This window comes from Hyaena hyaena, unplaced genomic scaffold, assembly GCF_003009895.1.
Source record: "Hyaena hyaena isolate Hyena2069 unplaced genomic scaffold, ASM300989v1 scaffold_39, whole genome shotgun sequence".
Taxonomy (NCBI): Eukaryota; Metazoa; Chordata; class Mammalia; order Carnivora; family Hyaenidae; genus Hyaena; species Hyaena hyaena.
Genome location: NW_024080671.1, coordinates 332,618 through 352,948, shown reverse-complemented (window position 1 = coordinate 352,948; position 20,331 = coordinate 332,618). Strand labels below are relative to the sequence as shown.

General features: G+C 49.9%; 1 protein-coding gene across 6 annotated transcripts; it reads right to left on the bottom strand.

Annotated features, from left to right (window-relative positions):
* Positions 1-9,304: 9,304 nt before the first annotated feature.
* AMZ2 (archaelysin family metallopeptidase 2) lies at positions 9,305-18,952 on the bottom strand. 6 transcript variants are annotated; one of them, XM_039229757.1, is made up of 8 exons: positions 18,874-18,952; positions 17,902-17,981; positions 17,087-17,369; positions 16,368-16,541; positions 16,122-16,250; positions 11,925-12,088; positions 10,443-10,619; positions 9,305-9,502 (listed from the first exon to the last, which is right to left on the bottom strand). In XM_039229757.1, the coding sequence occupies exons 3-8, from the start codon at positions 17,367-17,369 to the stop codon at positions 9,350-9,352; spliced, it is 1,080 nt and encodes a 359-aa protein (XP_039085688.1). In that variant the 5' UTR covers positions 17,902-17,981; positions 18,874-18,952; the 3' UTR covers positions 9,305-9,349. The 6 variants fall into 6 exon arrangements, with proteins under 6 accessions (XP_039085688.1, XP_039085691.1, XP_039085690.1 ...); XM_039229760.1 differs by lacking the exon at positions 18,874-18,952 and adding an exon at positions 18,789-18,864; XM_039229759.1 differs by lacking the exon at positions 18,874-18,952 and adding an exon at positions 18,298-18,375.
* Between the last annotated feature and the right edge of the window lie 1,379 nt (positions 18,953-20,331).

The following is a 20,331-nucleotide window of genomic DNA, read 5'->3' as shown; positions in this document are numbered from 1 at the left end:
TCATTTTCAGAAATAGGAACGAATGGTTTAAAACCCTTTAAAAACACTGAGGTCTCCATCACCAGGTCATGGTGTCGCAGTTTTTCAACCATTCCATGGGAATGAAGTACAGGTCTAAGACCAAACATTTGGCTAACAAGTAGAAATTCTTAAAAAAAAAAAAAAAAAAAAAAGTATGTAACTTGAACTTCATAAATGTGAAGATTACCACTTCTTTTTATGGCCAGTCATTCACTACTAGAAGTATTTCAACACCGAATAGGCAGAATGGCATTCGAAAACATGTTTCCTGTTGCTTTGAGTTATTCCGAAATATGTGACTGTAGTGTCTTTAATTTAATCCACTATTTATTATTAAGTTATTCTAGGATGATTAAAATAATCAAAAGAAACAAAATCTGAGGCCGAAGCATCACTTTTACCTCCTTCTTGCAATCCTTGAAATGCCTCAAAGAAAACTTACCTTGTAAAGTTACTCTCCTGAAAGGGCCGGGTTGTAATGAGTCTTCAATTTAATTTAATGGCCACATGTGCTAGTTAAAGGGGAAAACAAAGATAACGAATAGCAAGTCGCCTTAGCTTCTTAAACGGATTTGTTTTATCACCTAAGAATACTTGAGGATCTCTTTTGATTGGAATTCCATTTCATTGAATTGTTGAAGCGTTTCCAATTTTTTTTTCCTTTAAGCAGCTAACTGTTGAAGCATTTCTGTATATCACATGGAGTAGCAGAGACATGGCATTTTACCATCATAAGTTACACGTTGCAATTTACATCTTGTATAAGCCTTGATTGCTCTAAGTTGCCAGAGTTATCGGGTAAACTGGTCATTGTTGGTTTGGTTATTTGTTTGTTTGTTTTTGGAATTACACTACATGTATAGAATTTCTCGTGTTACTGTTTTTTCCGTAAAGAGGGCAGGTGTAAGGATCACAGGTGGGCTACTTACTTATATGTAATGAATCTCACTCTGCAGGGGATGGTCACTCGCTGCTCTGTCTTTTATTCATCTTTGCTGTTAATTTATGACAACTCAGGGGGAAAAAAATATAACAAGCCTAGTTTGGTTACAGGTACACACAAGCTTGAATATTTCTCTGCACTGAAATGAAAGTGGCATAGTTCATCACCACCTGCTACATTTTGTATAGCATTTTTCAGCCATAGAAATAGGACAATCTGTAAAACTTTGGGGGGTTGGGGGGGAAATGACAAAGTGTCCGTCGAAAACAGACACACCTGGAACGGTGGATGTAGCAAATCTCTGTCACTGCTTGAGAAGGACTTTGAGCTTTGTGGCAGTTTTGCAGACTTACACGACTTCAGCACTTTACAACATTTTTTACTATGAATGTTCAATACAATTTAATATTTATAACCGATTTCTGAGCAATCTGCTCTAAGTCCTTTCTGTTAACTGCATGAAAAAAATGTATGCCAATTTCAGTATGTCAATAATCAAGGTTCTAAATGTTTCGGAGAAAATGAAAGCAGGATCGCCAATCTGTTCTGTATTTGTGACATTCTGGTACTTCTAGATATGCAATAAATGTATGGCTTTTTTTTTTTTAATTTCACGAGACTGATTCCTTTTTTTAATGGACTCATCAGCATTCAATGAGTGATCCAATTAAAGTTATACAGGGGCGCCTGGGTGGCTCAGTCGGTTAAGCGTCCAACTTCGGCTCAGGTCATGATCTCACAGTTTGTGGGTTCAAGCCCCTGTGCTGACAGCTAGCTCAGAGCCTGGAGCCTGTCTTCGGATTCTGTGTCTCCCTCTCTCTCTGACCCTCCCCCGCTCAGGCTGTCTCTCTCTCTCTCTCTCTCAAAAATAAATAAATAAAAATAAAATAAAATAAGCATTCATGATTATTTCTGATGTAGAATATTTGAGAAAGAGTACAAAAATCTAAATGTAATAAATACCTCTGGGTGATCTAAGTGGGTAACTGGGCCATGGAGCCCTGACCTAGGATCTATTTTCTATTCCGTTTCTGTATCACTAAGTATTAAGCCACAGGAAAGGCAGATAAAGGCTACATTACACATTACGGAAGTACAAAACCGATAACTTTGTTTAAAGGTTTGGAGCCACCGTATTCATTACAGATACATTTGTAAGGCTACATTAAGGATGCATTTGTCTGAAAAGAGTACATGATCATTTTTACCTCTGAAATACTTTTACTTTTGGGGAGGAAAGTAGTCTTCATTTATACTGGAACATTATTAAGTCAGCAAGGTTAAAGCAGAATCTCTTTAATCCCAGGAAATGAAAACCTGTAATTAACACACTATCAGCCGTTTGCTCTTTCCTGTCTTCGGCACCTATGATCTAAAAGCCACTTTGACCACAGCCATCCTCTCTGTCAGTCCCCACGGTTCCTTTCCAGAGTGGAGCCGACCATTCCAGTGTTGCGGGTGCAAGGGGCAGAGCTCAGAAACCACAGTCCATGGGCCAAATCCAGTCCACTGCCTGTTTTCCTTTCCAGACCACAGGCGAATAGGGTTGGTTTTCATTTTTTACACTTTTATGTGGTTGAGGAAAAAAATCAAAACGCGACTTCATGACGTGTGAAAGTTTTATGAAATTCACATTTCAGTATGCATGCGTAAATTTTTATTGAAGTAGCCTTGCTCATTCATGTGCATCTTGTCTGTGGCTGCTTTCACAGTACAAGCGTGGGGCTAAGTAGTTGGGACAGAGCCCACATGGCCCGCCAGGCCTTAAATATTTACTATCCAGACCTTTACAGAAAACGTTTGCAGATCCCTGGCCCAGAGAATGTTTACTTAGCAGAGCTCTTACGACTGTTCTGTAACTGGGTGTAGATGGTCTCAACCACTTACTACATTTAATAAGCTTTGCTCCTAGATATCATTTCATGTCTATACTTTTCATGAAGAAATAATCAAGTCTCACAAACACTTCTTGAAAATGTTTAAGTGTCTCTAGCAGGGTTAAAAAGATTTTGCAGCAAAGAAGAGTGACAAAAATTATTTATTTATTTTTAAAATGTTTTTATTTATTTCTGAGAGAGAGAGAGCGAGCATGAACAGGGGAGGGTCAGAGAGAGAGTGAGATACAGAATCTGAAGCAGGCTCCAGGCTCTGAGCTAGATGTCAGCACAGAGCCCAACACGGGGCTCGAACCCACGAACCGTGAGATCATGACCTGAGCCGAAGTCAGACGCTTAACCGACTGAGCCACCCAGGTGCCCCATAAATGCTTATTTTAAAAAGATCCCAGGTATCGGGCTCACTAATAGGGATTTAAAGTTCAGATACCATTGCCGTTGGTTCTGGTTATGAGCATTGCATGAAACGACCGATTTAAAGGCATTTCAGACATGTTCTGTGCTAACCGGTCAATCCTATAAGCAGCAGGATTGCATTGAGAAATGAGATTTGTCTTTGATGCAGATGTTAATCAAATAAACGAAGGCCCCAGTCTCCCAACAGGTGGGCCAGCCCTTGTATAAGTAAGGACACTAGCTCCCCCTGGTGTTCGGCTTTTGTAAGGACTCCTTGAGGGTGCAACACCAGAAAAGTGAGGAGTTCAAGAAAGGGCAACTTCGCTTTTCATAGAAGAGAAACTCTCACATCCAAATCAAAATTACTTCAGTGACTACAGATTTCCTAGAGGGAAAACTGGACAGCGAAAGTGCTATTCCAGAACACTTTATCTGTAAAGGCTCTTTAAACAGAGCTCAGCAAATATTATGCAGAGAAAATACACATTGGGGCCACGTACTGATATTATTCAGAGACCTTTCCAGCAACTCAAGAAAAGAAAAGCCCGCCAACTACCCTAGCAACCTACTCACCCAGAATTCAGCCAAAACTGTTAAGTTCCTTCCCTACACCGACAACTCGTGTTTAAGATCTGCCTTTGCAGCTGAGTTCCAGACTCACACCCGTGGAACAGCACCTGATGCCGACTGGGCATTTCCACCTCCACGTGACCTCAGTGGAACCCTTGACCCTCCTCCCCAAACCTGCTCCTCCACAAATCCTATTGGCTTTGCTTTCTAAGTATATCCAGAACGTGCTTTTGCCGACGCGATCAGTACCCCTGATCCCAGCCAACAGCATCTTAGCTGGATTATTGCAACAATCTACTGGTATTGCCCAGTATCACTCTTGCTTTAGTTTTCCTGCTTTAAATTTCCATGCAGAAGCCTTAGAATAATCTCTTTTTTTTAAGAGAATGAGAGAGAGCACGAGGGAGTTGGGGTGGGGCAGAGGAAGGGGGGAGGGAGAGAGAGAGTGAGGGAGAGACAGAGAGAGAGAGAGAGAGAGAGAGAGAGAGAATCCCAACTAGGCGCCACACTCAGTGCGGAACTCAATGTGGGGCTGGATCCCACAACCCTGGGATCATGACCTGAGCCGAAACTAAGAGTCTGATGCTCAAGGGCTGAGTCGCCCGGGCGCCCCACAATAATCCTTTCAAGGCACAAATCAGACCCGATCGTATTTAAAACCCAAAATCTTCAACAATGGGTTCTCACACACTGCCTGCTACTGTTATTTCCTCCCTGCTCCTGTTCCGCTAGCTGCACTGGTCTTCCTAGGGTTCCTTGAAAACACAAGCCTCTTAGCATCTATTCTTCCCTTTCTCCGGCTCGCCCTTCCCTTTGATGTGGACGAGATGTGACCCTTTCATTCAGTCTTTTCCAAATGTTCTTGCAGAGGCGGTCCTGACCATCCTATCCAAAACAGTCCTTGTTTCTCCTCTTTACTCAGAAAAAAAAGTTACAAAAATATTTTTGTCCCCCACCCCCACCCCCGGTCAAAATGCTAGCAGGCTTCCTGTGCACTGCTCCACTCCCAGGGCTTTGAGCAGGGCTGCCAGGTGGTAGGCGGTGCTCCAAAAATACTGTTGAATGAATGAATGAATGAGTTCTTCCTTTTGCACTGCCTTTTTTCTCCCCTCCCCCCGCCCCCGCCATTGGCTTTTTCAAGAGAGAAAAAAAAAAATGACACCTATTTACAACTATAGCTCAAGGCAGTCCGGTGTCGCTGCAAAGAAGCTCGGTGGCCCTAGGACACTGGCGAAGCACTGGGATCCAAACCTACGGGCCCCAGAGCGGAAGCTGGGTCCCCAATTGCCCAGCAGGGGGAGCTCTGCATGGGTGAATCAGCCGTAAGGGGAAAACGTAGATCCATTTGAAACTGGACAAAACGGGGAAGAAATGACCACCAGGGCAGGGATGCAGATGGAGGGCTCAGTTTTCACATGCTGCTGGAGAAGACTTTGTTTTAAGTTAACCTATTTTCCAGCAGACTTCTTTTTTTCGTGGGGTGTTTTTTTTTTTTTTCTTTCTTTTTTTTTTTTTTTAATGCCTCCACGGTAGCAAGGGCTTTTCTGGACACTGAATCTCTTTTTTGGTGAGAAAGTACACGGACTGATTTCTCTGACTTTGAGCAACCCCAGATGGCCCCACTCGAACAGAAAAGGGGTTGAAAGAAAGTTTAATCTTTTATAACCCCTTCTATAAACAATGGGGGGGTGTGGAATCAGTTAGGTTTCTGGCTTGTGGTAGTTTACTTCTTATGAGGTCATGCAGCAGAGTTTCCGGAAAACAAAGCAGAATTCGGGATTAGGGAGATCCGACCTGTTCTACCTGCCACTGGCGCTACTGTGCACGAGTTCACTTAGCTACTGCGACTTGTTTCTTCACGTGTGAACGGAGCAATATGCACGTTATTAACAGTTGACGATTCTGCATTCCAAACATGAAAGCACATTTTAAAGGGCATCCCAGGCCGCGGGTAATGGGAGAGGGTAGTGTAAAAAAAAAAAAAAAAAGCAATGCGACGGAAGGCAACAGCCAGATCTGAAAGCCAAGGCCGAATCCGAAGGCGCTTACAGTGTGCACACCCCTGCAGCTTGATGCCTAGACGCCCAGGGCTGCCGGGAGACCGCAAAACCCTTCCCTTGAAACGGCCTTTTTCTTCCCGATTGACTCCGTCGGCTCCCTTTCGCAGGTGCGTCCTCCCGCGCGGATCGGGAACCGGCCGCGGCCCGGAGCTGCGCCCCGCGGGGCCGGGAGCACGTGCAGCGTGGCGTCCGGGGCGGGGACTTGCACACTCCCGCCGGAGCGTGGACACGCGGCACTCGCGAGTGTCTCCGCCTTCACACTGACTACGGGTTCAAACGGCACTGTTCGGGGCGCCCTGGACGAACTACACCGCGCGAGTAACCCTAACTCCACGCGCCCTTGCGGCCGGCGCCCACGTGCCGACCCGAAGCGGGAAGGCGACGCCCGGGCCCGCGCCGCGCTCGCACTGGACGGGCCGCGCCGGCGGCTCCGCGGAACCGCGCACACGCGCCCCCGCCCCGCCCGCACTCACGGCTCCGCCGCCCGCCGCGCCGCGCCGATCCGCCGGCCTCCCGCGGCCGCCGCGCCCCCACTCCCGGGAGGCCTCGCGGCGGGCCGGGGGCGCGCGGGCGCGGCCGGGGGCGCGGGCGGGGGACGCGCCGCGCGAGCTCGCGGCGACCCGGCGGGGCGGGGCGGGACGGGGCGGGGCCGGGCGCCGCGCGGGCGGGGGAGCCGGACAGCGCCGCCTGGGGTCGGGGGGCGGAACAGCGCCGCTGCGGGGGTGGTGGGGAGGGACGGCGCTGCCTCTCCGGGGGCGGGCCGCACAGTGCCGCCGCGGGGGGGGGGGGGGAACAGCGCTGTCACTCGGGTGGGGGGGGCAGCGCCGCCGCAGGGTGGCGAGGGGGGTGGGGGAGGGCGGGGCGAGCAGCACTGCCACTGGGAGGGGTGCCCAGCGCCACCGCGGCCCGCACCCCCCCCACCAGCGCCCCAGCGCCCCAGCGCCGCCCCCAGGCCTGCGGGCTCCCGACGGACAAGGCCAAGTTCTGTCCGGCCGTCGCCGTCGGACTAAAATGTTGACAATCTTTCTCCTGATCAGAGGGAGATTGCTAATTCCTCAGGCGACAACGCGAACAGCATTTGCGATTCGCTTCTTTCTAGAACAGTGTTTAGACGGAACAATCCATGCTCTTTACTCTCAAGTGCCTTGTGCGCTCGGCGTCGGCAAAGCACACCGCGTGGATCTGCGTGTGTCACTGCGGGAAGATCATTTCGCAAAACAAGGTTTAGCCATAGTACGTAAAATTTCGCTGTAGTCGACAAATTATATCTTCAAATTTAACGCGAAGAAACTGTCCAAAGGTAAGTACGATGCAATCTTATGCACTTAATTGATGATCGCTGAATAAATCCGTCAGTAACACTTGCTTGTCCAACTTTTAAAGGACCGAATGATTGGATTCTTTACTAGAAGACTTTTTTTTCCGGTCAGTGAAGGGTAGGTACAAATGCATTTTAGATCTTTTCCAAATAACTGCAACCCCTCATTTACACACCTAGCCAAATCTGAATCTGTAGGTTTGTAAGGCTTGCTGACCTACAGCACTAAGCCTGTCCTTACCTTGTAGGTAAACAGAAGGAAACTGAAGAGAACGGACAATAATAGTATATATTTCAATGAGGAAATAAACCTGTAACATGCCATAGAAGTCCACACACTCCCTTTCTCTTTTCATATTAGAATGACCAAGTGTTCTCTCACCAATTAGTTTAAATTTGTTTTAATGTTTTATTCTTGAGAGAGAGAGTAAGCAAGAGATAGAGCATGCGCAGGGGAGGGGCAGAGAGAGAGAGACAGTTTCCAAAGCAGGCTCCACGCTCCAGGCTGTCAACACAGAGCCCGACTCAGGGCTGGAACCCCCACACCATAAGATCATGACCTGAGCCAAAGTCCAGTGCTTAATCAACCGAGTCACCCAGGCGCCCCGCTCTCCAATTAGTTTAAACACAAATCACCATTTTCTCAATGACCTTAAGAGCCTTAATCAAGTAAGAAAGTGAATCACGGGGAAACCATTGATGCAGTTATAAAATGTGCTTTAAGTCACACTATGTAAATAACGGCGAGAGAATTTAGGTTCTGAAGATCAAAATGTTTAATTACCCAGAGGTTTTACCCTCAAGGTTAAGATGGGAACGTGAGAAACGCAATCTGCTCACCAACATTCAGCCAAATGATCTGATCTAATTTCTAGATTTCTGGGATACATGGATCTCACAGAGGAGATGTGTCAAGTCTGTGGTTGTCAACCTGTCCCCCACTGAGGCAATCCCGCTGATGTCCCCAACCCCACAGGCCATCAGGGGCATTCTTGACACACCAGCGGGTAACCCCATCATGCCCTCCCCCTAATCAAGCACACACTTCCCAGTGCAAAGAAGTGAGAGAGATACTATTGTAGGAATAAACCCCACACCTGCTCTGAGCCTACAGCAAAAGTGCAACACTCACAAACCTAAGGGCCGTCGTAGCAAATGACGTGCAAGACCCTTCACAAGCTATAGTACAAGTTCCACTGTTATCTTCCCTTGTAACTACTCAGAGGTCACATTTTTTTTTAAGTTTATTTATCCGGAGAGAGAGAGAATGCGAGCAGAGGAGGGTCAGAGAGAGGCGGGGGGAGAGAGAGAATCCCAAGCAGGCTCTGCACTGTCAGCGAGAAGCCTGACTCAGGGCTGGAGCCCACAAACCGTGAGATCATGCCCCGAGCAGAAACCAAGATGCTCAGCGGACGGCGCCACCCAGGCGCCCCAGGAGGTCACATCTGATGAGCTGCTGAAAGCCTGACAAGCCGCCAGGCCACAGAGAAGGAACCCCGCAGAGCAGCTGAGTCACCTGGGTACCAAGGAGGGAGCCCCTCTTCCAGAAAATGAACCAAGTTCAGTCCCTGGGAATGACGTGCCTTGGAAATCCGTTCTTGGAACATAGCGGTTTCTAGAATATTCACTTCGTCATCTGCTAGTCCCAGCTCTCTCCAGAAATCAGCATGTTTGAAGAATGGAAACGATGTGCTCCCTACGGATGTGCTCGCTACCACAGGCCAGGCGATTAAGACAGAAAAGGAAGAGTTTATAGTTTTTGTCATTCACAACAAGCCTTGGGGCGCCTGGGTGGCTCTGTCAGTTAAGCCTCCGGCTCTTGGCCTCACAGTTTGTGAGTTCGAGCCCCACGTCCGACTCTTTGCTGACAGCAGTCAGCACAGAGCCTGCTTGGGATTCTCTTTCTCCCTCTCCCTCTCTCTCTGCCCTTCCCCCACCCACACACACACTCTCTCTCTCTCTCTCTCAAAACAAATCAGCATTTAAAAAAAAATTAGCCTCATTTGCAAGTTCAAGTGCTTTCAAGAAGGTTCCGTTCTGTTACTGGACACCGGGCAGAATCGGCAGCGTACTCGAGTGAAGTACTCCATCCAGACGAAAGCAAAATCTGCAAATGTTTATTCCAATTACTCTTTTGTGAGGGTCCTTATTTTTGGACAACAGCAAGGCATTTTAGTATCCACGCTTTCCATTCCTTAAAGGCTTCCGCGGGTTTGGGGAGGTCCCCGTTGTCCTCACGACCGCGCGTCGTACTGACCCCGGGGCTGTCCGAGTCGCCATCAATCCACCTGACCAGCGCCTTGAGAAACAGACACCAGAGGCACATTTTGACAAATCGGAGCCAGACAGTTGTAGGCACGCGAAAAACACGGGCTTCTAAATCACATTATCGCAATCAGTGACTTCAATTACCCCTGGGAGATGTTCCGTTCGATAGAGATGTTTGTGCACATAAAGGACACTGGCTGGAAGAGCCGTCACCACAAATGCACAAGCCGGGATGACGGGGGACGGTCTGAAGTGTGCAGACAGAAACGCCCGAACCCGCACGGGGATTTTTCCCTGGGCGGGAGGAGTAGGCTTTTCTCAACTTGCCACATGTCCCCCCACCCCCACTCCCATCCCAGGGCACCGGGCAAGCGCTTGTCATCTGGCGCAGAAAGGGCACCTCTGGAAGTGTGCACAGAGGCACAGGCGGTCACGTGTATGTAAGGCCACTTTGCATGCGTCATCACACCCACCAGGAGTCATGTGACGGCCACGGCCACGTCCGTGGACCCGTGTGCGCACGCATCCTGAGATGGGTACTTTCCCTCCTCCTTCTTAAGGAAACCCACCCTTTCCTCCGAGCGAACCACATACCCCTGTCCCACATCTGGAAAGAGAAGCCATCTCTCCACACTCCATAGAATCCTCAGAAACGGGCTCTGCCGCGCGTCACAGCATTTACTGTTCTGCGCAGGTCAAGCTCCCTTGACCTAAGTGAACGGGAAGTCAGATGCCTCCTTCACCGTTTCTGCCTGGATGACAAGTGTCAGGCACTCGGAGGCAGGGCAGTTTTTAAGGAGATTTCTTTGAGTGTTTTTCTTTTCTTTCTTTTTTTTTTTAAACCACAGCTTCCTGCTTATCTTTGAGCTAATTTCCTCTGATAAATTATAGTTCCAGAGAAGGGCCTAATAGAAAATGGTCGTTTGCTACTTATATAACCACTTCCCCCTTTTTTTCTTCCCCTCATTTACTTTGTATCTTTCGATTATGCTGAAGCCCACGGCGCACTGCAGCTTGCGGAGGCAGATCGGGCAGAGGTGGAGGGGGCGCCGGTCGGCTTCCTCCAAGTGGTTGGAGCCCTGCATGAGGCACGCGAGCCACTGGCAATGTCGAAGTCCAAATATGTGGCCAATCTCATGGGTTAAAGTCTGCAAGACATTCACAGCAGAGCTTTGTGGTGCCACCGTCATCAGCGGGTTGGACCTTCCTTCTCGTTCTTGCTTTTCCAAGAAACAAATTTCGGGGGAATCAACTCCCTTACCCAAAACTTCAGTCTGCCCCAAAACTTAATCGTTCATGTCCCTAACTGTCTTCCACTGCCTTCCTTCCAATACTTAATTCTTTCCCCTGGGGCGGGGCTGCTCAGCCCTGAGACCCCGGTTATATTGGGTAGGATCGTTCTTTGGGGAGGGGGGTGGGGGGGGTGAACAGCAGTCTGGTGCCCTGTAGGATACTTAGCACCATCCCCAGCCTCTACCCAACTGCACCCGCCAGAAGTGTCTCTAAACATTGCCACAAAGTCCCCGGGTGGCATGATCACCCCCAGCTTGAGAGCCAGGCTCCGGACCAGTGGGACATTTGTCACAGTTCAGATGCTGGGTCCTTACCTCCCCCGGCCCCCCACCCTGACATGCTGAGTCAGTAGGTTTGGCGGGAAGGGGGCTCCGCCTGCATGTTAGCGAGCACCCTGGCTGACGCTGTGCAGGGCACACTTTGAAAACACTGCTCCGCGCAGTGCGGCTCTCAAACCTGAATATGTAGCTACTAATGAAAGCAGAACTTCTGGCTGTAGGAAGAGCCATGTCTCCAGCTAAGGAAAAAGGGAAAACCCAGGAGGCGGGCTCTCCAAAGAGCAGGGGTTGGGGAGGGTATCAGGTGTTATGAGGAGGATGGACCTCCGTGGAAGGCAGCCTGGGGCCCAGGAAGCCGTCCTCGGGACACCGGACAGCAGAGGCCCTCCAAGAGCGGCTTTACTTGATGACTGCAACCTCTAAGAGTCCGTGACCACCCTCAAAACAGACTTCTGGAATTGAACTAGTGGTGAGGATGTGGGCACAGTGCAGGCTGCACGTAACGGGGCATAATTCCAACATGGGTACTACTGTAACTTTCACCATCAAGGTATCCATTTAAATCCTGTGTTTGTTGACAATTTCAGGCATACACAGTGTCCACTGAAAGTATACAAATGACACAAATTCATTTATCAGGAGGGAATTCGGGGCTCTTTGGGGCGCCTGGGGGGCTTAGCTGGTTAAGCGTCCGACCTGATTTTGGCTCAAGTCATCATCTCACAGTGTCGTTGAGTTCGAGCCCCTTATCAGGCTCTGTGCTGGCAGCGCGGAGCCTGGTTAGGATTCTGTGTCTCTCTGCCCCCTGCCCCATCTCTCTCAAAAATAAATAAATAAATATTTTTTTAAAAATCCAACAGGATTTTTTAAAAAACCACTCACCTTACAGGAACGAAGCAGGAGAACGCTGGTCACTGGAGGAATATAATAGTTATCAAAAACTGTATAGTCACTGGAGGATACTTTCCGCAGCTTGTTCACTTTGCCTTCATAGCGTGAGCTATAAAAATCACTGTCATACCTGGCGAAGCTGAATATCCCCACACCTATAAAAGGAGGACAAGCAACAACAGAATGGGTGCAAGGTTCTCGAACAAGAAACCGAAAAGGAGAGCCTGCCTGGGCATCTAATCTGAGCCGCCGGGCTCGGGGTGCTTACAGTTTGCCAAGACAGAGGTGGACGCCAGGCCCAGGCTCCCCTATCAAACTCTGCAGCTGCTAAGCCAGTTTGCCCTGCTCTGGAAAACACGGTGGGCTTGAGGTTCAAATTCTTGAGAAATTGGGAGTTCCAGAGGTTTTGCTTCCCCACAAAAGAAGTCTTTTTTTTTTTTCCAGAATAGTCCCAAACAGGTAGTCCAAGAGGAACTTGGAAAAATGAAGACGTGCACAACACACACCCATGAACTCACTCATTATTTATTTATTTTGAGAGCGACAGAGACAGAGCAAGTCGGGGAGGGGCAGAGAGACAAGAAGAGAGAGAATCCCAAGCAGGCTCCAGGCGGCCAGCACAGAGCCCGATGTGGGCTTGAACTCACAAACTGTGAGATCAGGACCTGAGCTGAAACCAAGAGTCTGGCACTTAACTGACTGAGTCGCCCGGGCACCCCAACTTTACTCTTTAAGAACACAATTGGGGCGCCTGGGTGACTCAGTCGGTTGAGGTCGGCTCAGGTCATGATCTCACCATTCGTGGGTTCGAGCCCCGTGTCGGGCTCTGTGCTGACAGCTCGGAGCCTGGAGCCTGCTCTGGATTCTGTGTCTCCCTGTCTCTCTGCCCCTCCCTGCTAATGCTCTGTCTCTCTCTGGCTCTCTCTCTGTCTCTCTCAAATATAAACATTAAAAAACTGAAAAAAAAAAAAAAAAGAACACAATAAGCATGGGCACTTGGCTGGCTCAGCAGGTTCAAACGTGTGACTCTTGGTTTCAGCTCAGGGCATGATATCACAGGCTGTGCGATCGCGCCCTCCGCTGGCCTCTGTGCTGACAGTGTTGGAATTCTCTCTCCTTCTCACTCTGCCCCTTCCCAGATGGTGCTCTCTCTCTCTGTCTCTCAAAATCAATACATAAATTTTTAAAAATCAGAACACAATAAACACATCTCTAGGCCCTGTGTGGGAGGGAGGCCTCCTGGACCCCTCTGGCACCAGGCTGAGGAAATCCGCCGTTCCCCCCGCCACGCCCCCGCCACCTGAGGCTTGGGGACCACGCTCGGGGCAGGGCCTTTGCACACGCCCTCTGCCCTCCCGTCCCATCTTGCTCACAACACAACTGTACTATGTGGCTGCCGCCAAGGGACCAGAATAAACACCCTTGTAACGGACTTCCTGTCACCCGGAGGCTCGTATCAACCATCTCTGCACACGTGGAGAACAGGCTTTCCTGTGCAGCTCGTTCTAAAGTGCTCCTCACTCCACCCTTAGAAAGCCTCATATTTGGTATTTAGAGAGGGGGAGAGAGTGCACGCTCTTTCTGAAAGTTAAGAAAACACTAAAGCTATTCATGTCACAGCTGACCTCCTCTGTCCTCTGGCCAAGGAAGTGTGAGCGTATTTCATTACAATACCTCCAGCGAGAACCTCGTTTCCTTCTAATAATCCTACAAATGGAAGGTTATTTTCTTTAGTCATTAAACATCTCTCCATTTTAAAATCCCCGTCTTTGTAATCCTGGAGAGAAGAGTCACTTGTAGTAAGATACTGGCTCATTGTCTGGCCGGTCAGCCCTGTCACCTTACATCTTCTCTTGGGCCACAGGCAGAAGCAAAGAAACTTACTTAAAAAGGGGACGGGGTTGGGGCACCTGGGTGGCTCAGCCCCGCATCGGGCTCTGTGCTGACAGCTGGGAGCCTGGAGCCTGCTTCCAATTCTGTGTCTCCCTTGCTCTCTGCCCCTCCCCGACTAGTGCTCTGTCTCTCTCTCTCTCAATAAATAAATATTTTTTTAAAAAATTACTTTTAAATTCTTTTTAATGTTTTTTTTTAATTTATTTTTAGGAGAGAGAGAGAGAGAGAGACAGCATGAGCAGGGGAGGGTCAAAGAGGGAGGGAGTCACAGACTGAAACAGGCTCCAGGCTCTGAGCTGGCAGTCAGCACAGAGCCCGATGCGGGGCTCGAACCCACAAACCGCGAGATCATGACCTAAGCGAGAGTCGGACGCTTAACCAACTAAGCCACCCAGGCGCCCCAAAAAATTATTTTTAAAGAGGGGATGAGGGGGTGGTGAAAGTAGAAACATTTTGGGAAAATGTCTCCTGCTCTTGAAACATGTAAGATAAATGAGCTGAAGATGTCCGGATACATTGTTTTAAATTTTTAAGTCTCTGTCTCTGCCAGGTAAATAATAAAAGGGAGATAAAAATTTTGCTGGGAAAAGTTTTTTTCTGATAGAAAGTCGGCTCATACAAAAATGAGAACCGACAGCAGTGCTGAGTCCCCGGGAAAATATGTTGACTGGGGAGGGGGGGGTGGGGGGGCGCTATAGGAATGGAAATGAAGAAGCCACCGGGAAGGAGAAAGGGGAAGATCACGGTCTGTGGCACCGGGGCCCCGCCTCTAGTGAATGTGTCAGAGACGGAGATGTCTAACACAGAAACCTTTGTTAAAGAAATCATTAACAATAGGACTCTCCTATGACCCAGCAATAGCACTGCTAGGAATTTACCCAAGGGATACAGGAGTGCTGAAGCATAGGGGCACATGTACCCCAATGTTCATAGCAGCACTCTCAACAATAGCCAAACCATGGAAAGAGCCTAAGTGTCCATCAACTGACGAACTGACGAATGGATCAAGAAGATGTGGTTTATCTATAATGGAATACTACATGGCAATGAGAAAGAATGAAATCTGGCCATGTGTAGCCTCATGGATGGAACTCTAGGGTGCTATGCTGAGTGAAATAAGTCAGGCAGAGAAGGACAGATACCATATGTTTGCACGTCTAGGAGGATTAGGAGGAACTTAACGGAGGACCATGGGGGAGAAGGGGGGAAACGGGGGGAGAGGGAGGAAGGCAAACCATGAAGAGACTCTTGAATGTTGAGAACAAACTGAGAACTGATGGGTATGGGGGAGAGGGGAAGGGGGGTGATGGGCACGGAGGAGGGCACTTGTGGGGATGAGCACTGGGTATTGTATGGAAACCAACATAACAATAACCTATTAAAAAAATAAAAAATAAATAATTTTTTTAAAAAAGCATGAAAAAAAAATAAAGGGCACACCTAGACAGTCCACAAACTGGGGCTCAGAAAGTACAGTCCCAGGCACCTGCTCCCCACCACCAGATTGCTAACGAGCAACTTCTCCCCTTCGTGCATTGGACTGTCCCCTTCAAACTTGTCAGATCCCAGGGGACTAAGGTAGAGAAATGACAGCAAAAAGGAAGGGGGGTGGGGAGGAAAGAAGTGGACCAAAGGGAAAAAGAAAAAAAATTGGGCAAAAATAGGATTTGCTTCCAGATCCTTTCCTAACCCAGTACCAGCATGTAGAATCTCTAATGAGTTAAGGCGGCTATATCTCAAATCAAAAACTGGGAGTTGACTTTTTAAAAAAAAATAAAATAACAAAAGGTCACCAGACACAGGATAAGAAGCGTACACCTGTGCCTCAGCCTATAGTTACTCTGTCTATACGCGTGAACTACGAAAAGAACAAAGAAAACAATTAGCAGGATTTTCACTTACGTTAAGAGTTCAAACATCCTTACCGCATTTCATCACCTTGCTACTGAGTTACTGACGCTTTACCGTCTGTTGTGCCGAATGCCTTAAAATTCTCTCTCTCCCCCTCTCTCTCTGCCCCTCCCCTCAAAATAAATAAACTTAAAAAAAAAAAAAAAAGAAATCAGTATTATTGGCCTCCAAGTCATGTAGGTAGTGAACGGCTGACCGGGGCAGGAACCCAGGTCATCAGAATCTACCCACAGCACATCTCCCACCCCAGCACGATGCACCAGAGATACTCGACAGCCTTTAGTACCAAAATTATAACAGGCTGGAGCTTTTCCCCCCTCTATCGACATCTTCCAACATTCTCAAGTTGAGGATATTTCTACCAACAATGTCAAAAAGGAATACCATCTGTCAAAGAGGCCTGTCCAAAGACAAAGTTCCAGGAGTCACGTGGGTAAAGATCGATCATTGTGATTCCCACAATACAAAAGGCATCTCCAGGCTTCTGCTTCTTTAAGAACGTCAGGATGTGCCCTGTTTAAAAAGAGATGTACATGTGGGATACGGATGTCTGTCCGCACATGCATCTCCATATAAACCTGTGCATAGACCTCCCTTACTCAGTTCCAATTGTCAAGCAGCTTCAATTACCTGCGTGAATTTGTAGGTTTTTTGTGTTCTCGTTGACTCTAAAGGAACACCTCGTGGCGGAGACAGGAACCGGTTCTAGAAGTTTCACTGTTAGGCCATAGAAAAATGCTTCACAGTAACCCTTGAGCCATTTAATATATTCTTCACTGATAATTCTGGTATTTCCTAAAGAGCCTATAAGGTGGAAGAAAATGTAAAGACGGACTCAAAGATGATTAAAACAGTCAGTCTTTACCTCAGTCTCTAATTAGAAATTTGAAATTAGAAGCAAACGGACTCTAAATCTTCAATAAACCTGTATCACTCATGGATGCGAATATGAATTAGAAAGAAACAAAATGTCCTCTTTTAAGGCAGCTTGGGTACAAAACTTCCACTACTGTCAAAAATGATCACAGGTGCGCCTGGGTGGTTCAGTCAGTTAAGCGTCTGGCTTCGGCTCAGGTCATGATCTCGAGGTTTGTGAGTTTGAGCCCCGTGTCAGGCTCTGTGCTGACAGCTCAGAGCCTGGAGCCTGCTTCGGATTCTATGTCTACCTCTCTCTACCCCTCCCCTGCTCACACTCTGACTCTGTCTCTGTCTCAAAAAGTAAATAAACATTAAAAAAAAATTTTTTTTAAAGATCATAAAAACGGCCCACTCGAATGAGATGGGCAACCCCGGCTACCCCTGGCGACAGCCCCACTGCAAACCAAACCAAACCAAACCCGGCCTGTTACCAATGCACTGTATATAAATACTGCGTTTCTCCGGAGATGGTGCTTTTCTGTACGGGTCACTGAAAAACTGTTCAAAGTCTTGGGGAGCCTCAGGGTGGGAGATGATCCAATCCGATTGCGAATGCAACGTAATGGGCCCAAAGAGATCATGGTCTGGCTTGAAGGCTTCGTTCAGCAAACGCCTTTCCCCAGCTTCTAACTTCTCATACTGTGACACGAGCGCTGGGTTCTCGGAGATGAGGGCTGTTTTCAGTGTGTGTTCTGAGTGCCGTACTGTTTCCATCTACCAGCAAAACACAAGGGATCAAATATACAATGCGGATCCATCCCGGTGACTTTAATCTACCTACCCTCCACCTACGTGTCTAATTTCTCCCTAGAATGGAAAAGCGATTGCTTTTTTTTTTTAATTCCCACCAAACAACTGTTTTTCCCCCTCCTCTCATTTCCAATCAATTTCCTGGGGGAGAGTATCTGAAAAAGTGAAAAGAAAAACCATGAAATTCATCCCTTCTTAAGGAACTTGCTCCTATTATAAAAACCGTAAGAGAATGACCTGATTGCCTACTTCCTTCTGTCATTTGGGTAACAATATTGCGAACTGACTCATCAGAGCCACATGAAAAATACTCAGCCTTTCCAAGGTGACTCAAAGATGTTCCAGACGCCACAAAAAAGAGAACTGATGTCAAGTCTGCCCATTTCTGTAATTTAGCTGCGGGCTCCTAACAGACCTCAGCCACTGAAGTTTATTGCCTCAAAGTCATCATCACCCTGGGGAAGCCATCAGGTGACTAATCAAAAGCCAGACTCACAATGACAGGTCTCTTCCAGTCACATCGTGTTCCTCTAGAGAGCTGTCATCCTTCCTTCAAACGGCTGCTCCAGCACGAGGCTTTTTGAGTTAGAAAAGAAAAAAAAAAAAAAACCAACTTAAACGTCGCTATCTGGAACCTATCATATCTTCTAATGATCTAGATGTCTCCAGTTTAATGACTGACAATATGGTGGGAAAATTTCAGCTAATGCCTGTTCGGATTGGAACAGAATCCTGGGGTTCCAGAGCGTGGAAGAAATTCTCAAACCGAGGTCACTCTTGTCAAAGCTCTGACAGATGCTGAGCCTGGTCCTCCCTGCTCCACAACTGGGCTGAAGTTTCACGGCTCCTACAGGACAAAATACCAAACTGTGCCCTCCTATACTCTACCTACCGTTAGGGAGGAAGGCTCCCGTTCAAGGCTTTGCTTTTACAGGGACTGGCATGCCTGGGCCTGGACGAGAAAGCGCTGTGCCGCGGGGGGAAGGGGGGGGCGGGGGGAGCCTTCACCCTAATATTGAAAAGGGAGTGTGATAGGTCGGGGGAGGCCTCCCAGGTCGGCTGCCTGGAGCCCCGGGAGGCAGAAGATCGCTTCAGTGGGCGGGGGGCCTGCAGCGCTGGCAGCGCTAAAACCGGCACATCCTGCGCCAACCTGGACAAGGTGGTTACCCTAGCTGGTTGCTATAGCAACCTGCACCTCGGGCTGAGCCCCCCAGCGACCGCAACCCGGTAGCGGGATGGGGTGGGGGATCCCCCGGGGACTCCCGCTGCGACTTTCCGCCCGGAGGACGCCTCCTTGCTCCCAGGAGACGCCCCCGCCCCCGCGGTCCATCCTTGCTTCCGCCGCGGCGGCCCCGCCCACAGCCTCATCCCTCCCCCACCCACCGCGACCCTCCGTGTCCTCTCCAACTAGGGTCCCAGCCGCGGAGGCCACGGCCCGCATCTGAGGTTCCCACCGCACGGCCCTCACCAAGCCAGGCCTAAACGTCGCCCGCCTCCTACGGCGGCTCCAGCGCGCGCGCACGACGCGCCCTTCGCCGTGCCACGCCCCCGCCGGCGCCACGCCACGCCCATCGCACCACGCAGGGCTCCGCCGCGCCACGCCCCCACGCCCTGCCACGCCCCACGCCCTGCCACGCCCCCACGCCCTGCCACGCCCCCACGCCCTGCCACGCCCCCACGCCCTGCCACGCCCCCACGCCGCACGCCACGCCCCGTAGCGTGAAGCTGTCTCGCAGGCTCGGAGCCCGCATTCGATTGGCGGTCGTGCTCCTCGTCTCTGCGAGTTGGGGGCGGGTGGCGCGGGGTCACGAGGCGTCGAAGTCAGGTCCCGCGGTCGCCTCCTGACCCCCCCCCCCCGTCCCAGGTGGTCCCTCAAGGGCCGCCCCCGGGGCAGCTGGGGTGGGGCGCCCCGCCGGAGGCCGTGGTTCCCCCTCGGGCCGCGCTGGCGTCGCCGGTTTGTGGGTTTGCGAGTGTGCGCCGGGGGAGCCCGGGTGTGAGGAGCGTCCTCGGCGTGACCAGCGTAACCATCCGAGTCCAAAATAAGTCAGCTGTGGCCGCAGGTTGACGCACAGCCCGGGCGCGCGCCCCCGTGCCGTCACCCGCTGGACTTTCCCTTCTTTGGCGGCGGCGCCTGCAGCGGCCTCCGCGCGGCCACGACCGCGAATGGCGGGTGGAGGGCGGCCCGGAGGAGGGGGCCGGACCGGCAGGGTTTCTCTCCACCCAGGGATGCCTCCCTTGGTGCTTCGCTGGTGCTGAAAAGCCCCAAATGCGTGTGTCGGAGACAAGTAGGAAAAAAGGCATGGGCGGGCGTTAGGACGGAACTAGCTGCGTGGCCTTGGGTAGGCCGGTTAACCTCTCTGGGCCCCATGGGTCTCCTGTGGGAAGATGCCAGGAGCGAGCTCTGATCCCTGAAGCCCCTCCAAGCCCTGGGAAGTTGTATGTGAACTCTGATCCCCTGGCCCAGCCCTCTACAGCCCCTTCATGTCCCAGTGTTGGTGGGACATGGTGGTCAGCCATGATGCCACCTCGTACTGCCAAGGACAGATCACTGACCTAATCACCGTCCCCTCTCCCTTCAAGGGTACGAGCCTCCAAGCAATCGCACCCCCCTCCCATCCCAGCTCGGTTCGTTCTTCCCCAAGTTCGCCCCATGCCCATCACTCCATACACACACCAGCTTCCTACAAGGAACCCCGGAAAACCCTAGCCCGTGTCCTCAAACCTCCACCTTTCCCCTCAAGTTCTCCTCCCAAGAACCTCACCTTCAGGGACACTAGCCATGTCCCGGGACATCGCTTCTTCCCTCCAGCCTTCACTCAAAAATACCCCCGAGCCCCAGTTTTCATGTCCAGGCCACCGTGCTACTAGTACAGAGCAATCTCTAGTCTTCTGAAGTTCAGGCCATTTTACCAGAGTCTGGTTTGTC

Excerpts from the sequence above, each read along its gene's own strand:
- AMZ2 (XM_039229757.1), bottom strand. The coding sequence starts at position 17,369 with ATGGAAACAGTACGGCACTCAGAACACACACTGAAAACAGCCCTCATC. Across the intron at positions 16,251-16,367 it reads AAACCTACAAATTCACGCAG|GGCACATCCTGACGTTCTTA; the intron begins GTAATTGAAGCT and ends CTTTTTAAACAG. Across the intron at positions 9,503-10,442 it reads GCATAATCGAAAGATACAAA|GCGCTGGTCAGGTGGATTGA; the intron begins GTAAATGAGGGG and ends CTGTTTCTCAAG.